Source organism: Erythrolamprus reginae, chromosome 11, assembly GCF_031021105.1.
Source record: "Erythrolamprus reginae isolate rEryReg1 chromosome 11, rEryReg1.hap1, whole genome shotgun sequence".
NCBI classification, from domain to species: Eukaryota; Metazoa; Chordata; class Lepidosauria; order Squamata; family Dipsadidae; genus Erythrolamprus; species Erythrolamprus reginae.
The window spans coordinates 31,665,659-31,686,453 of record NC_091960.1 but is presented as its reverse complement, the minus strand read 5'-3'; the positions used below and the strand labels follow the sequence as shown (position 1 = coordinate 31,686,453).

The window sequence follows — 20,795 nt, the reverse complement described above, 5'->3', positions numbered from 1 at the left end:
TTGATTAGTTTCCACCCATTGCTTCTTGTGCTGTCCTCAGGGGCCTCGGGGAATAGCCTGACTCCTTCTTCTTTGTGGCAACCCACAAAGTGTGGGAGTGTTACACCAATACTCGCAGTCTGCATTGGTTGCCGATCAATTTCCGGTCACAACTCAAAGTGTTGGTTATGACCTATAAAGCCCTTCACGGCATCGGACCAGAATATCTCCGGGACCGCCTTCTGCCGCACGAATCCCAGCGACCGATTAGGTCCCACAGAGTTGGCCTTCTACGGGTCCCGTCGACTAAACAATGTCGTTTGGCGGGTCCCAGGGGAAGAGCCTTCTCTGTGGCGGCCCCGACTCTCTGGAACCAGCTCCCCCCGGAGATTAGAACTGCCCCCACCCTCCTTGCCTTCCGTAAACTCCTTAAAACTCACCTCTGTCGTCAGGCATGGGGGAATTGAGGCATTCCCCCTCCCTCCCCCAGGCCTATATAATTTATGTGTAGTGTGTCTGTGGGTGTGACTGGTTTAATAATGGGGTTTTTTAAATGTTTTTTAAATTTATTAGATTTGCTATGAATTGTTTTATTGTATGTGGTGAGCCGCCCCGAGTCTACGGAGAGGGGCGGCATACAAATCTAATAAATAAATGAATGAACGAACGAACGAACGAATAATAATAATAATAAATAAATAAATAAAAAAATAAATAAAAAAATAAAATAAAATAAAATAAAATAAAATAAAATAAAAATAAAATAAAATAAATTAAATAAATTAAATAAACGCCTGAGATATTGGAACACTGCTATCATGACTCCCCTAGTCCTTCCTTTCATTAAAATAGACATACCCGGTTCCTGCAAATGTTCTTCATATGTTTTTGCCTTCAGTCCCCTAATCATCTTTGTTGCTGTTCTCTGCGCACTTTCTAGAGTCTCAGCATCCTTTTTACATTGTGGTGACCAAAACTGGCTGCAGCATTCCAAGTATGGAATAACAGAAAAGTAGGGCTTGCATTCCTTCTCATCCTCTTCACAGTCAGCATTCACACCAGGTCATTCATTCATTAGCATCCATTATTTCAGTATAACAGCGGGCTGCACATCTGTTATACTGAACTAATGGATGGATGCTGCAGCTGTCATTAACATCACTGGGATTCTATGTTCACTTTTGAAAACATTAACTTGCAGTGCATTGATGATGTTACCCAGTTTGGTAATGAAACACCTACAAGAAAACCTCCAAGCTCAGAGAGCACCATACATGCTGGGTTTTTTTTTTTCAAATGTCCTATGTTTAATATTTTAATATTCTAATTACTGTTTCTTACCCTTGGCAACTATCAGATGGGTGGATTTCATTGCCAGAATTCTCCAGTCAGCTTGCTGGGCAGTAAATTAATTAATTATTTTATTTTATTTTATTTTATTTTATTTTATTTTATTTTATTTTATTTTATTTTATTTTATGTTTTGTTTTGTTTTGTTTTATTTTATTATTTTATTTATTTTATTCATTCATTCATTATTTAATTTAAGTTAATTTATTTATTTTATTTATTTATTATTTATTTATTTTATTTATTCATTCATTTGTCCAATACACAATACATATGGAAGAGAATAGACATGAAGTAATATACATAAAGATAATATGTAAAACTAGAAGAGAAGATATATGAAAGGAAGAAAACATATATGATATATGAGATAAAGGAAAGACAATTGGACAGGGGACGAAAGGCAGGCTAGTGCACTTATGTACTGACCTCTTAGGAACCTGGAGAGGTCAATTGTGGATAGTCTAAGGGAGAAATGTTGGGGGTTAGGGGTTGACACTATTGAGTCCGGTAATGAGTTCCAAGCTTCGACAACTCGATTGTTAAAGTCATATTTTTTACAGTCAAGTTTGGAGCGGTTAATATTAAGTTTGAATCTGTTGCGCGCTCTTGTGTTGTTGCGGTTGAAGCTGAAGTAGTCATTGACCGGTAGGACGTTGCAGCATATGATCTTGTGGGCAATACTTAGATCGTGTTTTAGACGCCGTAGTTCTAAGCTTTCTAGACCCAGGATTGTTAGTCTATTTTCGTAGGGTATTCTGTTTCGAGTGGAGGAGTGAAGGGCTCTTCTGGTGAAATATCTTTGGACGTTTTCAAGGGTGTTGTTGTCTGAGATGTGGTATGGGTTCCAGACAGATGAGCTATATTTAAGGATGGGTCTGGCAAAAGTTTTGTAGGCTCTTGTGAGTAGTGTGAGATTGCCTGAGCAGAAGCTGCGTAGGATCAGGTTAACAACTCTAGAAGCCTTTTTGGCGATATTGTTGCAGTGGGCTTTGGCACTTAGATCATTTGATATTAGTATTCCAAGGTCTTTTACTGAGTGGGGGTTGGCTGTGAGAAAATTCTAGGTGTTAAAGTCCATCCATCTTTAAACTGCCAAGGTTTAGCAATACAGTGATACCTTGTCTTACAAACTTAATTGGTTCTGGGATGAGGTTCTTAAGGTGAAAAGTTTGTAAGACGAAACAGTGTTTCCTATAGTAATCAATGGAAAAGCAATTAATGCGTGCAATTCACCCCTTTTGCCAGCCGAAGCGCCTGTTTTTGCGCTGCTGGGATTCCCCTGAGGTTCCCCTCCATAGGAAACCCCACCTCCGGACATCTGTGTTTTTGCGATGCTGCTGGGGAATCCCAGCATCGCAAAAACGGGTGCTTCACTGGCAACGGAAGTCCAGGAGTGGGGTTTCCCAGCGAAGGAAGCATCAGTGAAATCACAGCATTGCAAAACACCGAAGTCCTCCAAACCACATCTCCAGACCTCTGTGTTTTTGCGTTGCTGCAATTTCACTGAGGCTCCCCTCGCTGGGAAACCCCACCTCCGGACTTCCGTTGCCAACAAAGCACCCATTTTTGCACTGCTGGGATTCCCCTGCAGCATCACAAAAACACGGAAGTCCAGAGGTGGAGTTTCCCATGGAGGGGAGCCTCAGGGGAATCCCAGCAGCGCAAAAAACGGGCGCTTTGCTGGCAACGGAAGTCCGGAGGCGGGGCATCCCAGCGGCAGCGGTGGGTTTGTAAGGTGAAAATAGTTTGTAAGAAGAGGCAAAAAAATCTTAAACCCAGGGTTTGTATCTTGAAAAGTTTGTATGACGAGGCGTTTGTAAGACGAGGTATCACTGTATTTTCAAAGCTCACTTTTTTACATTCTTAGCAGGTATTTAAATTTAGAGACAAGGAAAGTTCAGAATCTGTAATCTGGAAATGTTGGCTGTTAGAGCCTTAAGATAAATATCTTCCTGCTCACAAAAACGAATTTGCTAGCTGGGGAATTTTGGGAGTTGAAGTCCGCACACTCGAACAGTTCCCAGGGTCGAGAAACTCGACCCTAAGTGCTTCCTTTCTAACCGAGTTTGTCCTATTTCATCTGGATTAAAAGGAACTTTCAGTCCACATCTTGTCTCTTCTGCAGTGAAACCTATGACATGGCTCTTCACAAGGTTTCTGGCTCATTGATTTGTGGGCCAGAGGGGAGAGCTTTTGTGAAAATACAGATCAATAACCTTTTCTCTAGTTTGTCTGTTGGCCTATCGACCCGATTCCAAACACAGAGCATTGAGCCAAATTTACGAGGCACGGCTGCCCGTTTGCAAGCCCATGTTGGTCATCTATTTCAAAACAAAGCTTTTCGTGGGTGGGGGTGAATTTCCTTGGCTTTTTCCTACAGCCTTGCAATATAAAACAGAGAAGTGGTCTGGAATGAGAAATACAGTGATACCTTGTCTTACAAACTTAATTGGTTCCGGGACGAGGTTCTTAAGGTGAAAAGTTTGTAAGACGAAACAATGTTTCCCATAGGAATCAATGGAAAAGCGATTAATGCGTGCAAGCCCAAAATTCATCCCTTTTGCCAGCCGAAGCGCCTGTTTTTGCGCTGCTGGGATTCCCCTGAGGCTCCCCTCCATGGGAAACCCCACCTCCGGACTTCTGTGTTTTTACAATGCTGCAGGGGAATCCCAGCAGGGGAATCCCAGCATCGCAAAAACGAGTGCTTCGCTGGCAACGGAAGTTTGGAGGTGGGGTTTCCCATGGAGGGGAGCCTCAGGGAAATCCCAGCAGCGCAAAAACGGGTGCTTCGCTGACAACGGAAGTCCGGAGGCGGGGCATCCCAGCGGCGGTGGTGGGTTTGTAAGGTGAAAATAGTTTGTAAGAAGAGGCAAAAAAATCTTAAACCCCGGGTTTGTATCTCGAAAAGTTTGTATGATGAGGCGTTTGTAAGATGAGGTATCACTGTACTGCCCTGCTGGTATATAAGCAGGGCTTCTAGTCCATAATGTGTTTAAAATCAGAGACCTCAGTCCATGCAGCACAAAACTCAAAAAATAGAGCAGTGAGGGCGAACCTGTGGCACAGGGGCCACAGATGGCACATGGAGCCATAGTTGCTGGCACACAAGCTTTTACCATAGCTCAGTTCCAACATGCATGTGTGTACCGGCCAGCTAATTTTTGGCTCACACAGAGGCTCTGGGAAGGCGTTTTTGGCTTCCAGAGAGACTCTGGGGGGACGAGGGAGGGTGTTTTTACCCTCCCCTGGCTCAAGGGAAGCCATTGGAGCCTGGGGAGGGAGAAACACAAGCCTATTGAGCCCACCAGGAGTTGGGAAACAGGCCATTTCGGGCCTCTAGGAGGGTAGGGGAAGTTGTTTTTTTCTCTTCTCAGGTATTGAATTATGAGCATATGCGCGATAGCATGCACGGAAATGCACAGTAACACGCAAGGAAAAAAAGGCTTTGCCACCCCTGTAATAGAGGGATTGCAGAAAGACCAAACAAAGCGATGGAGCAAATAGGATAAACTAGAGCAGGGATGTCAAACTCGATTTCATTGAGGGCTGCATCAGGGTTGTGGTTGACCTCAGGAGGGGGAAAGGGTGTGTGTGTGGTCAGGGTGGGCATGGCCAGCATGATGGCACTTGTGTCAGGGAAGTGCATCTTGTGGCAGCCCGAGTGCTAGGCCAGTGAAAATGGGCTCCATTTTTGGCTGCGGACGGTCTCCTGCAATCCTCTGCTGGCGAAAATGGAGCTCAAGAAGGCCGCACGCAAGCTCCGTTTTCGCTGGCATTGCAGTCCAGGGCGGCCCCGTAGGCCAGATCTCAGCACCCCATAGGCCAGATCTGGCCCCTGGGCTTTGAATTTGACACCCCGAACTAGAGCACGAAGCATCTAAAGACTTTGTCAATTCTCCTTTGCACCAAAAAGCAGTCAAAGGCACAGCATGGACATTTTGGCCTCAAGGAGACCCAGCAAGTGAAGCCTCTACCAGGGAAACTTTCTAAGTGACCTTGGGCCTACCAGACTCTCTCCGTTCAAGAGCCGAGATGGTGGACTGATGAAGGTGCTGCACCTCTACGAGACATCAGATGGCCGTTGGAAAGCCTGTACTTCAAATACCAGTAGCTGCTTAGTTCTCAAATTATCCAGCTTTTTCATTGGAGATATTTCCAAACAAGGAAGGAGGTGATCTATAAGGATCTAGACCACAGTTTTTCAACATTGGTAGCTTTAAGATGGGTGGACTTCAACTCCCAGAATTCCTCAGTCATCATAGCTGGGGAATTCTGGGAGTTGAAGTTCACCCATCTTAAAGCTGCCTACGTTGAAAAATACTGGTAGAGGATAGATCGGATTATTAGCTAATCTGGCGATCAAGGCATTTCTCCTTTAATCCTTTTACCTCAGTGTTTTTCAACCAGTGTGCCATGGCACGCTAGTGTGCCGCGAGACATGGTCAGGTGTGCCGCGAAGAAGGAAGCTCAGGTTCCGGTCTCGCAACTTTTTGCTGAGAGAGAGAGTGAGAGTGAGAAAGAAAGAGAGTGAGAGAGAGAGAAAGAGAGAGAGAAAGAGAGAGAAAGCAAGAGTGGGAGAGAAAGCAAGCAAGAGAGAGAGAGAGAGAGAAAAGGAGAGGAAGGGAGAGAGAGAGAGAAATGAGCAAAAAGGGGAGGAAAAAAGAGAAATGAGAAAATGATTGAGACAGAGAATGAGAGGAAAGAGAGAGAAACAAAAGAGAGAGAGAGAGAAGTGACTCTTGATTTAAAACATATGATAAAAAGCACCCAAAAAATAAGAGAAAAAACCCAGCCCTCACCTGTTTTTGGAAATGGTTCAAAAGTATGTATATACACACACACACACATACACACATACACACACACAAGGGTGGGGAGGAGACAGGGATGGAAAAAGAGAGGAGAGTGTCTTAGGGTGTCATTTTGTGTCATTTTGGTTGGTGGTGTGCCCCAGGATTTTGTAAATGTAAAAAATGTGCCGCGGCTCAAAAAAGGTTGAAAATCACTGTTTTACCCGATTAAACTTCCAGCTCCACTGTATGATGTCCTAGTCTCGGCTTGTTTTTACAGTGTGCCAGGTTGGTGGTGGTGGTGGCGGGGTGGTGGTGGAGGACCAGTCAACACACCAGGGCTCAAAATACACCAGGGGGTCCCTGCCAGAGAACAGAGAAACCTATTCAAAGGCTGACTCACCACGTTCAAGTCAAAGCTGTTCTCCACCCAGTCTTTGGCTTCCTGGAATTCTTCCTGCAGCTCCATGACGTACAGGGTATCCAAAGCATCCACCACGGTGGCTCCCCGGAGGCCTCCTGCAGGGACAGAAACCCACACAATCAGTTGACTTTCCTCTGAGGGATGCAGAGGTAAGGGCGGTCGTAAAAATTGCTGCTGCGATCTAACCCCGAGACTGCTTTCTTAATGCACAGAGTGGGCCTTCTCCGGGTCCTGTCAACTAAACAATGGCGTTTGGCGGGACCCAGGGGAAGAGCCTTCTCTGTGGCGGCCCCGTCCCTCTGGAACCAACTCCCCCCAGAGATTAGAATAGCCCCCACCCTTCTTGCCTTTCGTAAGCTCCTTAAAACCCACCTCTGTCGTCAGGCATGGGGGAACTGAGATATTCTTTCCCCCTAGGCTTCTACAATTTATGTTTGTATGTATGATTGGTTTTTAAAATAAGGGATTTCAGCTGTTTTAGTATTGGATTGTCACATGTTGTTTTTACCACTGTTGTTAGCCGCCCCGAGTCTTTGGAGAGGGGCGGCATACAAATCTAATAAATTATTATAGAAACATAGAAGACTGATGGCAGAAAAAGACCTCATGGTCCATCTAGTCGGCCCTTATACTATTTCCTGTATTTTATCTTAGGATGGATAGATGTTTATCCCAGGCATGTTTAAATTCAGTTACTGTGGATTTACCAACCACGTCTGCTGAAAGTTTGTTCCAAGGATCTACTACTCTTTCAGTAAAATAATATTTTCTCATGTTGCCTTTGATCTTTCCCCCAACTAACTTCAGATTGCAGTAGTAGCTGGATACTCATGCTTCACTACGAAACTACGTGATTGGGCTGGATGAATTGACAATTAAAGCTTGGAAATTAATGAGTAGCTATGATCGATACTCAAAGCTTGAAAATTTATGTAGAATACGTAACTCCTTAGCATCACTGTGTGTTAATATAAGACAACTGGCAGTTGGAACAGAGTTCTTTTCAAGTGGGGAGGGGGAGTAGAATGTCTAACTCCTTAGCATCAGAGCGTGTTAAGAATAATACGCTGCTCAAAAAAATAAAGGGAACACTTAAACAACAGAATATAACTCCCAGTAAATCAAACTTCTGTGAAATCAAACTGTCCATTTAGGAAGCAATGCTGATTGACCATCAATTTCACATGCTGTTGTGCAAATGGAATAGTTGTGCAAATGAAATATTCCATGAGAACATTTCATTCATTCAGATCTTTGCTGTGATCTTTGAGTGTTCCCTTTATTTTGGGGGGCAGTATATAAGAAATACTAACGATCTGATGGTCATTTCAAAAAATCCTTTCTTAGTGAGCACCTAAGAAGCGAAGTGGAACATCTGGGCCAAGTTTCAGGTTTGTAGGCTTTACAGTTCTGGCGATTTTGTGATGATGCATGAGTGGTATTTGGAGTCATTGCTCACAGTCACTCATGCCCTCATCACCTCGAGGTTCGATTACTGCAACGCTCTCTACATGGGGCTATCTCTGAAAAGTGTTCGGGAGGTCCAGATCGTGCAGAACGCGGCCGCAAGAGCCATCATGGGGCTTCCAAGATTCGCCCACGTTTCTTCAACACTCCGTGGCCTGCATTGGCTGCCGATCAGTTTCCGGTCACAATTCAAAGTGTTGGTCATGACCTTTAAAGCCCTACATGTCAACGGACCAGATTACCTCCGGAACCGCCTGCTACCGCACGAATCCCAGCGACCGATAAGGTCCCACAGAGTTGGCCTTCTCCGAGTCCCGTCGACTAAACAATGTCGTTTGGCGGGCCCCAGGGGAAGAGCCTTCTCTGTGGCGGCCCCGGCCCTCTGAAACCAACTCCCCCTGGAGATTAGAACTGCCCCCACCCTCCCTGTCTTTTGTAAACTACTCAAGACTCATTTATACCGCCAGGCATGGGGGAGTTGAGATAGCTCTTCCCCCTAGGCCATTACAAGTTATGCATGGTATGTTTGTGTGTATGTTTGGTTTTATAATAAGGGTTTTTAGTTGTTTTAGTATTGGATTGTTACATGCTGTTTTTATCATTGTTGTTAGCCGCCCCGAGTCTGCGGAGAGGGGCGGCATACAAATCCAATAAATTATTATTATTATTATTATTATTATTATTATTATTATTATTATTATTTATATGGAATATATATGGCTGGCTGGGGAATTCTGGGAGTTGAATTCCACCCATCCTAGAGATGGCACGGTCGGAAGCCCTGGCCTACATGAAACTTACCGAACAGCATCTAGTTGTAAGGGACTGCAATGCCTATCGTCCTGTGCCACGTGATCTATGTTCCCTTCTCTATATGCAGAGCAGGCAGGAAAGAGACTCTGCATCGCAGGTTGTTTATGCACTGGAAACTTTGAACAGTATATTAAGATCCTATAATATTGGATTTTTACATCTCCGAATGATTCGGGGGAAGTGACACTGTCAGGAGGCTTGAAACGTAAAACCTCTTAATTGGTTCAAAACCCTCCTGATAACTTGCAGCCACTCCAGGGCAGAAAAATGGGAAGCCAATGTGTGAACACCTGATAAAAGGCAGCCATGGGCTTCTGAGCAAGCTCAACAGCAAAAGACTGGCGGGTTTTAAAAAAAAATAGTGAATAAAGCAGTTTTCTCTGATTCAGATCAGAGAAATGAAGACATCCAGAAATGCAGAGCTGGTTATTAGAAGCATGGGACTTCAAGGGACCCCCTGTTTAGGAGATGCCCCCTATTCAAATAGGAACTGGATGAGTGAGTAGGGGAGAAGGAGATTAGGGGCGGGGGAGAGGGACGGAGGGAGGGAGGGAGAGAAAGGGAGTGGGAGGGAGAGAGAGAGAGACAGGGAGAGGAAGGGAGGGAGACAGAAAGAGCGGGAAGGAGGGAGAGACAAAGAGAAGGGAGAGACAGGGAGAAGAAGGGGGAGAAAGAGAAAGAGAGTCAGAGATGGGGAGTGAGAGGGGGAGAGAGGGGGAGAGGAGGGGAGAAAGCAAGAGGGAGAGAGACATAGTAGGGAGAAAGAGGGAGAAGGAGGGAGAGACAAGGAGAGGGGAGAGACAGAGAGGGAGAAAAAGGGGGAGAGAGAGAGGAAGAGGGAGAGAGACAGAGACAGGGAGTGAGATGGGGAAAGAGAGGGGGAGAGGAGGGGAGAAAGCAAGAGGGAGAGAGACATAGAAGGAGAGAAAGAGGGAGAAGGAGGGAGAGACAAGGAGAGGGGAGAGACAGAGAGGGAGAAAAAGGGGGGGGAGAGAGAAAGAGGGAGAGAGACAGAGACAGGGAGTGAGATGGGGAAAGAGAGGGGGAGAGGAGGGGAGAAAGCAAGAGGGAGAGAGACATAGAAGGAGAGAAAGAGGGAGAAGGAGGGAGAGACAAGGAGAGGGGAGAGACAGAGAGGGAGAAAAAGGGGGGGGAGAGAGAAAGAGGGAGAGAGACAGAGACAGGGAGTGAGATGGGGAAAGAGAGGGGGAGAGGAGGGGAGAAAGCAAGAGGGAGAGAGACATAGAAGGAGAGAAAGAGGGAGAAGGAGGGAGAGACAAGGAGAGGGGAGAGACAGAGAGGGAGAAAAAGGGGGAGAGAGACAGGGTGTGAGATGGGGAAAGAGGGGGAAAGGAGGGGAGACAGTAAGAGGGAGAGGGAGGGAGAGGGATAGAAGGAGAAAAAGAAGGAGAAGGAAGGAGAGACAAGAGGGGAGAGACAGAGAGGGAGAAAAAGAGGGAGAGAGAGAGAAAGAAAGAGGAAGAGAGACAGAGACAGGGAGTGAGATGGGGAGAGAGAGGGGGAGGAGGGGAGACATAGAAGGAGGGAGACAGAGAGAGGGAGGGAGAAACAGAGAGAGGGAGAGGAAGGGAGGAAGGAAGACAGAAAGAAAGAGGGAAAGGGGTTGAGCGAGAGACAGGTAGAGGGAAAGACACATAGAGGGAGACAAAGAGAGGAAGAAAAAGGGGGAGAAGGAGGGAGGGAGACCGAGAACAGAGAGAGAGAGAGAAGGGAGGGGAGGAAAGGGAAGAGGAGAAGAGAGGGAGAGATATTTTCCAGGAGTTTTAAAATGTTGTTTAAATTATTGCAAAACCCACTGGGGGCAACGGTTCACAGCAGGCCTTGCAAAAGTAAAATAACAGACTTGTGCTGGGGTGATGCTTACAGTTACAGATCAAGCCCTGCCAAAGTGTTGCCTTGTCTAAAACCTGCTCGTTCGTCAATGAGGACCCCTTGAAAGAGATCATGAAGCTCCCCTTTCCCTGGGGCAGGGGTAGGCAAAGTTGGCTCTTCTATGTGGACTTCAACTCCCAGAATTCCTGAGCAAGCATGATTGGCTCAGGAATTCTGGGAGTCGGAGTCCACAAGTCATAGAAGAGCCAACTTTGCCTACCCCTCCTCTGGGGCAATGTATCTCAACCTCAGCCGCTCAGGTGCTATTTGGAGCGTTGACAATATGTGGACTTCAATTCCCAGAATTCCTCAGCATGGCTGGCTGGGGAAATCTGGGAGTTGACATCCATACAACGTAAAATTGCCGAGGTTTGTGCACTAGTTACTGTTGTGGTTAGCTCTGGCCCAGCTCCTGCCCCAAGGACTGTGGACGTGGGGGACACATCCACATGCTGCAGGCCTGTTTTGCCCCCCCGGTGGAATCTGCTGATGAAGGCTCCTCTGACCAAGAAGACATGAGTGACAGGGAGGAGGAGAGTGTGGCAGACAGCTCAGAAGGAGATCAATTATCTCGCTCCTCCTTGGATTCAGAACAAGAGTTAATGATACAGCCACGCATGCAGAGAGCGATGCATAGGCAACAACAACTGAGAGATTATTATCAAAGAAAATGAGGCCACCTGTGGTTGGGTGGGGCTGTGGTCATTAGTGAGGCTGCTATAAAGAGCAGCCTGTGGGTTTGGCCATTGTGGAGGATTATCTGATCGTTGTGTTTCGTGACTGCTTTACTGACTTTGACCTTTTGTGTGCTGATTTTTCCCCGCTTTGAAACTCAACCAGAGCAAAGTGTGTTTCACTTTGTGAAAGAAGAAGGACTGTGAATTGCCTCACAGCTGCAAGCTAAGTATCTCAGAACTGATAAGGGACTTGTACAAATTACCAGTTTGTTTGGAGACGAGTGCTCTTTGCTATACCAAAAGAGGGCTTGGTTTAAGTGAATTTTCATTATAAAGAACATTGTTTTGAATTTTCAAACGTGTGTGTGTCTGAAATTTGTAGCTGGGAATTTTTGGGAGGAGTCTACCAGAGAGCCCGACAGAACAAGTTACATTAGGAAGGAAACCAAGCACTTTAATCGGGCACTATCCATGCATTTACAAGCACTTTTTCATTTCAGAGGCATTAAGCTACATTATCACCCAGACTAAAAAAATCTGAAAGCAGCGAAGATTCGTGTAAATTGTGCAGGAATCGGGGAGAAATGGCCATGGCCATTCCCGGAATTCATTAAATTGCAATTGCAAATTATACGTCCTACCCTCAAAAATAACTTCGCGGGGAAGGAATTTTCTGAACCGGAGGAGCTAAAAAACGTTCCAATTTATTACCCGTCATCTTTCATATAATCTGTAACCTGCACCAGTCACTGAGCTAGAAAAAGACCAGCGAACAGAAAACACAGCTATAGTTATTTGATTTATATCCCATCTTTCTGGTCGGGTGAGCGCTCAAGGCAACTAAAAGGAAACCAATGCATATGTTTTTTAAAAGGTGAAAAAAATAATAGTAAAATAAATATAAATGCTAAAATCTTTCTCTGCGGAGGCTTACAAAGAGCAGGGGACCGTTCGCTCATCAAACAAATGTGACATTTAAGATAAACAGCTTCCCGGTTTCCCAGTAATTCTGCTTGCTTCCTATGAAGTGTGATTCACAGTTTTCCAGAAATGTTATAAGCACATCAGCATTCAGCAACATGTTAGGTGTCCGAAACAGCTGGTGTCAACAAACGATATGGTTGGCTTGGGTAAAATCTGCGGCGATAACTGTCTTTCTTAGCAGGGGGAAACCATGTTTATGAAGGCTAAACATGATTCATTGTGCTTCTTGTGAACTGGCCCAGCTGTGAGATATATAGTCCATTAAACAGCACGCTATCCATCAACCTTGTTCATAGGCTTTAATGGAATGTCAGACCGGAGAGGGTTTTCCTAAACACCTCCGAGAGTGGATTACGTGTTAGAGCAGTGTTTCTCAACCTTGGGAACCTGAAGATTCGCTGGCTGGGGAATTCTGGGAGTTGAAGTCCAGATATCTTCAAGTTGCCAAGGTTGGGAAACACTGCCTTCTCCCTCTCTCTCTCTCTCTCTCATCTATCTATCTATCTATCATCTATCTATCTATCTATCTATCTATCTATCTATCTATCTATCTATCTATCTATCATCTATCTATCTATCTATCTATCTATCTAGCTATCATCTAGCTAGCTATCATCTAGCTAGCTATCATCTAGCTAGCTAGCTAACTATCATCTATCTATCTATCTATCTATCTATCTATTTATCTATCTATCTATCTATCTATCATCTATCTATCTACCTACCTACCTACCTACCTATCTATCTATCATCTATCTATCTATCTATCTATCTATCTATCATCTATCTATCTATCTATAAATATTATTTTACTGAAAGAGTAGTAGATCCTTGGAACAAACTTCCAGCAGACGTGGTTGGGAAACACTGCCTTATCTATCTATCTATCTATCTATCTATCTATCTATCTATCTATCTATCTATCATCTATCTATAAATATTATTTTACTGAAAGAGTAGTAGATCCTTGGAACAAACTTCCAGCAGACGTGGTTGGTAAATCCACAGTAACTGAATTTAAACATGCCTGGGATAAACATATATCCATTGTAAGATAAAATACAGGAAATAGTATAAGGGCAGACTAGATGGACCATGAGGTCTTTTTCTGCGGTCAGTCTTCTATGTTTCTATGTTGGTACCAACCCATTGGCACAACTTGATTTCCGCGTGGGGAATCTCAGAAAACCACAGACTTCTATGTTTCTATCTATCTATCTATCTATCTATCTATCTATCTATCTATCTATCTATCTATCTATCTATCTATCTATCTATCTACCGTATCTATCTATCTATCTATCTATCTATCTATCTATCTATCTATCTATCTATCTATCTATCTATCTATCTTCTATCTATCTATTTATCATCTATCTATCTATCTATCTATCTATCTATCTATCTATCTATCTATTTATCTATCTATCTATCTATTGGATTTGTATGCCGCCCCTCTCCGTAGACTCGGGGCGGCTAACAACAGTGGTAAAAACAACATGCGACAATCCAATACTAAAGCAGCTAAAAACCCTTATTTTAAAACCAATCATACATACAAACATACCATATATAAATTGTAGAAGCCTAGGGGGAAAGAATATCTCAGTTCCCCCTATGCAACTAAACTTATAATCCTAGGTTTAGAAAGCCTAGAATTATGCCACCTTAAACACAACCTAAGCGCAGCCCATAAAATCATCTGCTGCAACGTCCTTCCTGTCAACAACTACTTCAGCTTCAACCACAACAACACACGAGCACAATTCTGGGAGTTGAAGTCCAGATATCTTCAAGTTGCCAAGGTTGGGAAACACTGTGTTAGAGGATCAGGGTTGGCTTGTTGGGTTGAGATGCTGATGGGACGTTAGGTCCAAGACCTGTTATTGTACCAGTGGTGGGATGCTATTGATGTGGTAGGTGGCTGCCAGATTGCGCAATGTGTGAATGACAGCTCCAGTGCCAGTCCGTCGGGCGCCACCATCTTTTTTTCTTTAATTCTGCATGTGCAAAAGGAAAATCTCACAAGGAGACGCTTTAGCGATTTTTTTACTTCTGCGCATGTGCAGAAGTAAAAAATTGCCAAAATTTCTCTCTTGCGCACGTCCCCTTGCAAGATTTCAGGACATTTTTGCTTCCTGCATGTTCTGCCGGCGTGTCCCAACCGCCCGTAATTACAGGGCAATTAGTCCAAAAAGACACACACCACACTATAGAAAGAAAACCAAAAATCTTTATCAACAGAAAAGCAGAAAAAAACTCCCTTTTTAAATGTCAAAGGGATTTTCTGGTACACACAAGTTGTGAATGCTCCAACACTGGAAGCTTTTAAGAAGATATTGGATTACCATTTGTCTGGTGTAGGGTTTCCTGCCTAAGCAGGGGGTTGGACTAGAGACCTCCAAGGTCCCTTCCACCTCTGTTACTTTGTTCTATTCTATTCTTCTTCTATCCTATCATACCCTATCCCAGTGATGTCAAACCTATGGCACAAGTGCCACAGGTGGCACGCAGAGCCATATCTGCTGGCATGTGAGATCAACTCCCCCCGAAGATTCGTACTGCCCCCACCCTTCCAGCCTTTCGTAAAGCCTTAAAAACGCACCTCTGCCGACAGGCTTGGGGGTCACTGAATTTTAACAGCTACTTCCGCCTATGATTGGATTGATAATGTATGCTAATATGAAACGTGGATGCTTGGCTTTTTAAATGAATTAGCGGCATTAGAATATAACTCTTGTTAGGTTTTTGTGTGATTTTAGATTTGATGTTTTTAGTATTTTAAATAATAATCATTAATAATTTATTAGATTTGTATGCCGCCCCTCTCCGAGGACTCGGAGCAGCTCACGACAATAAAACATCATATGCAAATCCAATGTTAAAACAGTCTTTAAAAAAAACCCTTATTAAAAACAGTCATACAACCCAAACACACCATCCATAAAGTCAAAGGCAGCTAAGGAAACATAGAAACATAGAAGTCTGACGGCAGAAAAAGACCTCATGGTCCATCTAGTCTGCCCTTATACTATTTTCTGTATTTTATCTTAGGATGGATATATGTTTATCCCAGGCATGTTTAAATTCAGTTATTGTGGATTTATCTACCACGTCTGCTGGAAGTTTGTTCCAAGGATCTACTACTCTTTCAGTAAAATAATATTTTCTCATGTTGCTTTTGATCTTTCCCCCAACTAACTTCAGATTGTGTCCCCTTGTTCTTGTGTTCACTTTCCTATTAAAAACACTTCCCTCCTGAACCTTATTTAACCTTTTAATATATTTAAATGTTTCGATCATGTCCCCCCTTTTCCTTCTGTCCTCCAGACTATACAGATTGAGTTCATTAAGTCTTTCCTGATACGTTTTATGCTTAAGGATATATCAGTTCCTCCATGCCTGGCGATATTAGATGAGTTTTCAAAAGTTTGCAAAAGGCAAGAAGGGTGGGGGCAGTCCTAATCTCTGGGGGGGGGGAGCTGTTAAATTTGTTAAATTTCTCACATATTTTGTATTTGCCTTGTTGTGAGCTGCCCTGAGTCTCAGGAAAAGGGTGTCATAGAAATCAATCAATCAATCAATCAATCAATCAATCAATCAATCTCAAAATGGGTGAACAGTGCAGTCAGGCGGTAGGGAAAGCAAGTAGGATGCTTGGCTGCATAGCTAGAGGTATAACAAGCAGGAAGAAGGAGATTATGATCCCGCTATATAGAATGCTGGTGAGACCACATTTGGAATACTGTGTTCAGTTCTGGAGACCTCACCTACAAAAAGATATTGACAAAATTGAACGGATCCAAAGACGGGCTACAAGAATGGTGAAAGGTCTTAAGCATAAAACATATCAGGAAAGACTTAATGAACTCAATCTGTATAGTCTGGAGGACAGAAGGAAAAGGGGGGACATGATCGAAACATTTAAATATGTTAAAGGGTTAAATAAGGTCCAAGAGGGAAGTGTTTTTAATAGGAAAGTGAACACAGGAACAAGGGGACACAATCTGAAGTTAGTTGGGGGTAAGATCAAAAGCAACATGAGAAAATATTATTTTACTGAAAGAGTAGTAGATCCTTGGAACAAACTTCCAGCAGATGTGGTAGATAAATCCACAGTAACTGAATTTAAACATGCCTGGGATAAACATATATCCATCCTAAGATAAAATACAGAAAATAGTATAAGGGCAGACTAGATGGACCATGAGGTCTTTTTCTGCCGTCAGACTTCTATGTTTCTATGTTTCAATCAATCAAACAAGACATTTTTCTCATTCATACCTGAAAAGCATTATCAATACCAAGAAGGCAGGAAACAGTCATTTTAGACCTTTCTTTCCGTACAATAGGAGGGCATCTCTGTTTAAAAAAAAACACCCAACACTGAAAGGTCCCAATGTTGTAAACAGTAGTAAAAGGAAGGATGATTGGCACATTTGCAGAGTGTTTCTGATGGGCGGTATTGGCCCTGGGCTTTCTGAACAAAATGCAGGCAAAGTGTCTCATACAAATTAAAGTCATTGGGGACAACTGCACTCCTGTAGAACATTCCCAATTCCCTCAAGCTTTCTAATTAGTCCCCTTTCTTTTTTAATGACTTCCTGAGGTGTTCTTTTATTATAAGATTAAGAAATCTGACAGTTTGAACTTTATGGGCAAATTGCCGACAGCACACAAGACTGCAAACTTATTTTTACTGCACAGCATCAAACATCTGTTTTGATAGATAGACAGATAGATGGATGGATGGATGGATGGATGATAGATAGATAATATAGACAGATAACTGTAGATGATATATATACAGATAGATGGATGGTATAGCTAGATAGATGATAGATAAATGATAGATAAACAACAGATAGATGGTATAGCTATATGATACAGATACAGACAGATAGATGGTATAGAGAGATGATAGATAGACAGATATAGATGATGGATGGATGGACGAATGGACAGACAGATACTTAGATGTATAAATGTATGGATGAATAGATGTAGATAGATGATATAGACAAATGATATAGATAGATGATATAGATACAGACAGAGAGATGGTATAGCTCTGTAGATGATAGATAAATGATAGATAGACAATAGATAGATGATATAGATAGATTATATATAGCCAGATATAGATGATAGATAAGTAGATAGATAGATAGATAGATAGATAGATAGATAGATAGATAGATAGATAGATAGATAGATAGTAGGTAGGTAGGTAGATGACATAGATAGATTATATATAGCCAGATATAGATGACAGATAAGTAGATAGATAGATAGGTAGGTAGGTAGGTAGGTAGATGATATAGATAGATTATATATAGCCAGATATAGATGACAGATAAGTAGATAGATAGATAGATAGATAGATAGACAGACAGACAGACAGACAGACAGACACATACATACATACATACATAGACAGACAGACAGACAGACAGATTCATACATACATATACTGTATACGTATACATGATAGACAGACAGAGACAAAAAAATTATGATCCCCTAATTCAAACATACAGTACAGCTATACCACGGTTTTTCAAAAAATATTAATTAAAAAATACTCCACGGTTTTTTTTGCTATACCACGGTTTTTCCCACCCGATGACGTCATATGTCATCACCAAGAGTCACTTCTCTGTCTCTTTCTCTTTCTTTCCTGTCATTCTCTGCTTCAATCATTTTCTCATTTCTCTTTTTTTCTCCCCTTTTTTCTATCATTTCTCTCTCTTCCTTCCACTCTTCTCTCTCTCTCTTTCTTCCTCTCTCTCACTCTCTTCCTTCCTTTCTCATCTTTCTTTCTCTCTCTCTTTCTCTATCTTGCTTCTTCCTCTCTCACACTCTCTTCCTCCCTCGAGCGAGCAGCGGGTGGCCGGGCGAACGGCGGGTGGCCGGGCGAACGGCGGGTGGCCGGGCGAACGGTGGGTGGCCGGGCGAACGGCGGGTGGCCGGGTGAATGGTGGGTGGCCGGGCGAATGGCGGGCGGGCGGGCGGGCGGCGAGCGAGCGAGCAGCCGGGTGGGTGGCAGAATGGGCGAGCGAACGGCCGGGCGGGCGGGCGGGCGCTGGGGGGGCGGGGGCAGCCGACATTCAAAGCAATCTTTGTCGGCTTCCGCACTTTCGTCGCTCCCCGCCTCCACCTGCAAGCCCTTGCGCGGCCATGGAAAAAGGGCGCGCATGCGCAGATGGTGTTTTTACTTCCGCACCGCTATATCGCGGAAAATCGATTATCGTGGGAGGTCTTGGAACGTAACCCCCGCGATAATCGAGGGATCACTGTATTTGTTTTCTACTTTTCTTCCACAAAGCTCTGCACAGGACATACATTTATGCCTCCAAACCAGCTTTCGACAATAAAAGCCCACTCCCAAGAGCTGAATGTGTAACAGCCATTCTGACTCTGGCTGTGCCCACTGCGAAAAACTATCCCTCAAATCCAGGAACTGGCACATCAGTTATTCATTCATTCATTTATTCACAGAATCTGAATGGCCTCCCAGTGCCCACAGTTGCAATTATTTGAGCTGGGTGGGTGACCATACAGATTCCATGAATGAATGAATGAAAGAATGGATGCATAAAACAGCCAGAAAACAATGCGGTTAAAACCCCCCCAAGAAACAATAAATTCCCATCCAAGAGCCTACTTTGATCAAGTTGGTTCCAGTGGAAAGAACCAGGACTTTTTTTTTTTAATGTTTTTTACTTCTCTGTTTTGGTGTTTTTTCATGTCCCCTTCATGAGGTGGTATATAGCTGTGATGGCAAAGTGGGTCACTCATGCCCTCATCACCTCGAGGTTCAACTACTGTAATGCTCTCTACATGGGGCTACCTTTGAAAAGTGTTCGGAAACTTCAGATCGTGCAGAATGCGGCCGTGAGAGCCATCGTGGGGCTCCCTAGATTCGCCCACATTTCTGCAACACTCCGTGGCTTGCATTGGCTGCCGACCAGTTTCCGGTCACAATTCAAAGTGTTGGTCATGACCTTTAAAGCCCTATATGGCATTGGTCCAGAATACATCCGGAACCGCCTTCTACCGCACAAATCCCAGCGGCCGATAAGGTCCCACAGAGTTGGCCTTCTCCGGGTCCCGTTGACCAAACAATGTCATTTGGTGGGCCCCAGGGGAAGAGCCTTCTCTGTGGCGGCCCCGGCCCTCTGGAATCAACTCCCCCCAGAGATTAGAACAGCCCCCACCCTCCTTGTCTTTCGCAAATTACTGAAGACCCACCTTTGTCGCCAGGCATGGGGGAGTTAGGATATTCCTTCCCCTAGGCCATTACAAGTTATGTATGGTATGTTTGTTTGTATGCTTGGTTTTTATAATAAGGGTTTTTAGTTGTTTTATTAAATTGGATTGTTACATGTTGTTTTTTATCATTGTTGTTAGCCGCCCCAAGTCTGCGGAGAGGGGCGGCATACAAATCCAATAAATAAATAAACAAACAAATATCGGCGGATACATGAGCTCAGATCCGCATGCGCGCATCGCCAGCTGATTTTTTAACTTGTATTCAGACTGCGGAGGGGGTGGGGAAGGCCTGTTTTTTCCTCCCCAAGCTCCAGAGCCTTTCTAGTAGCCTGGGGAGGGCAAAAATGGCCTCCCCCCTCGGAGTGTGTGTGTATATAACATGTTTTTGCTAATAAGGGAGACTACTATAGCTCTATTTCAAGCTATTTTGCTCTCATCAGCTAGCCATACCCTTACCGGGATTTGAACCTGGGAGTCTGCCTGTAAGGCAATAGCTTTAGTATACTGTATTTACAGTGTTTCCCAACCTTGGCAACTTGAAGATATTTGGACTTCAACTCCCAGAATTCCCCAGCCAGCAAATGCTGGCTGGGGAATTCTGGGAGTTGAAGTCCAAATATCTTCAAGTTGCCAAGGTTGGGAAACACTGCTGTATTACACTGCTCAAAAAAATAAAGGGAACACCCAAGTAACACATCCTAGATCCGAATGCATGAAATATTCTCATTGAATACTTTGTTCTGTACAAAGTTGAACGTGCACAACAGCATGTGAAGTTGATTGCCAATCAGTGTTGCTTCCTAAGTGGACAGTTTGATTTCACAGAAGTTTGATTTACTTGGAATTATATTATGTTGTTTAAGTGTGCCCTTTATTTTTTTTTGAGCAGTGTATATATACAAATTCCACTCCTAATTGCCATTATTAAGTGAGGTCTACCTGTATTTCCTAGTGGAAGCAGTATAAAGCAGATTAAACAATGAATCTTAAAGCCAGAGGCAAATGGCTATTGCAGAAAATACACAATTTTCTAACTTTCTCTGCTCTTCTGCCACAGCAATTATTCTGTAATGGCTGACCTTATTGCCAGTCTTGCAAATTTTAAAGACAGGTCCTTATTCACCAAGGGCAATTTAAAAA

At 43.7% G+C, this 20,795-nt stretch overlaps 1 protein-coding gene across 1 annotated transcript in view; it reads right to left on the bottom strand.

The window, feature by feature from the left end:
- The window catches only part of MAN1C1 (mannosidase alpha class 1C member 1), a 227,143-nt gene that overhangs the window by 52,926 nt on the left and 153,422 nt on the right, over positions 1-20,795 (bottom strand). The window contains exon 3 of the mRNA XM_070764245.1: positions 6,526-6,641. Coding sequence (XP_070620346.1) covers positions 6,526-6,641 — 116 coding nt within the window. The remainder of the gene's footprint in view (positions 1-6,525; positions 6,642-20,795) is intronic.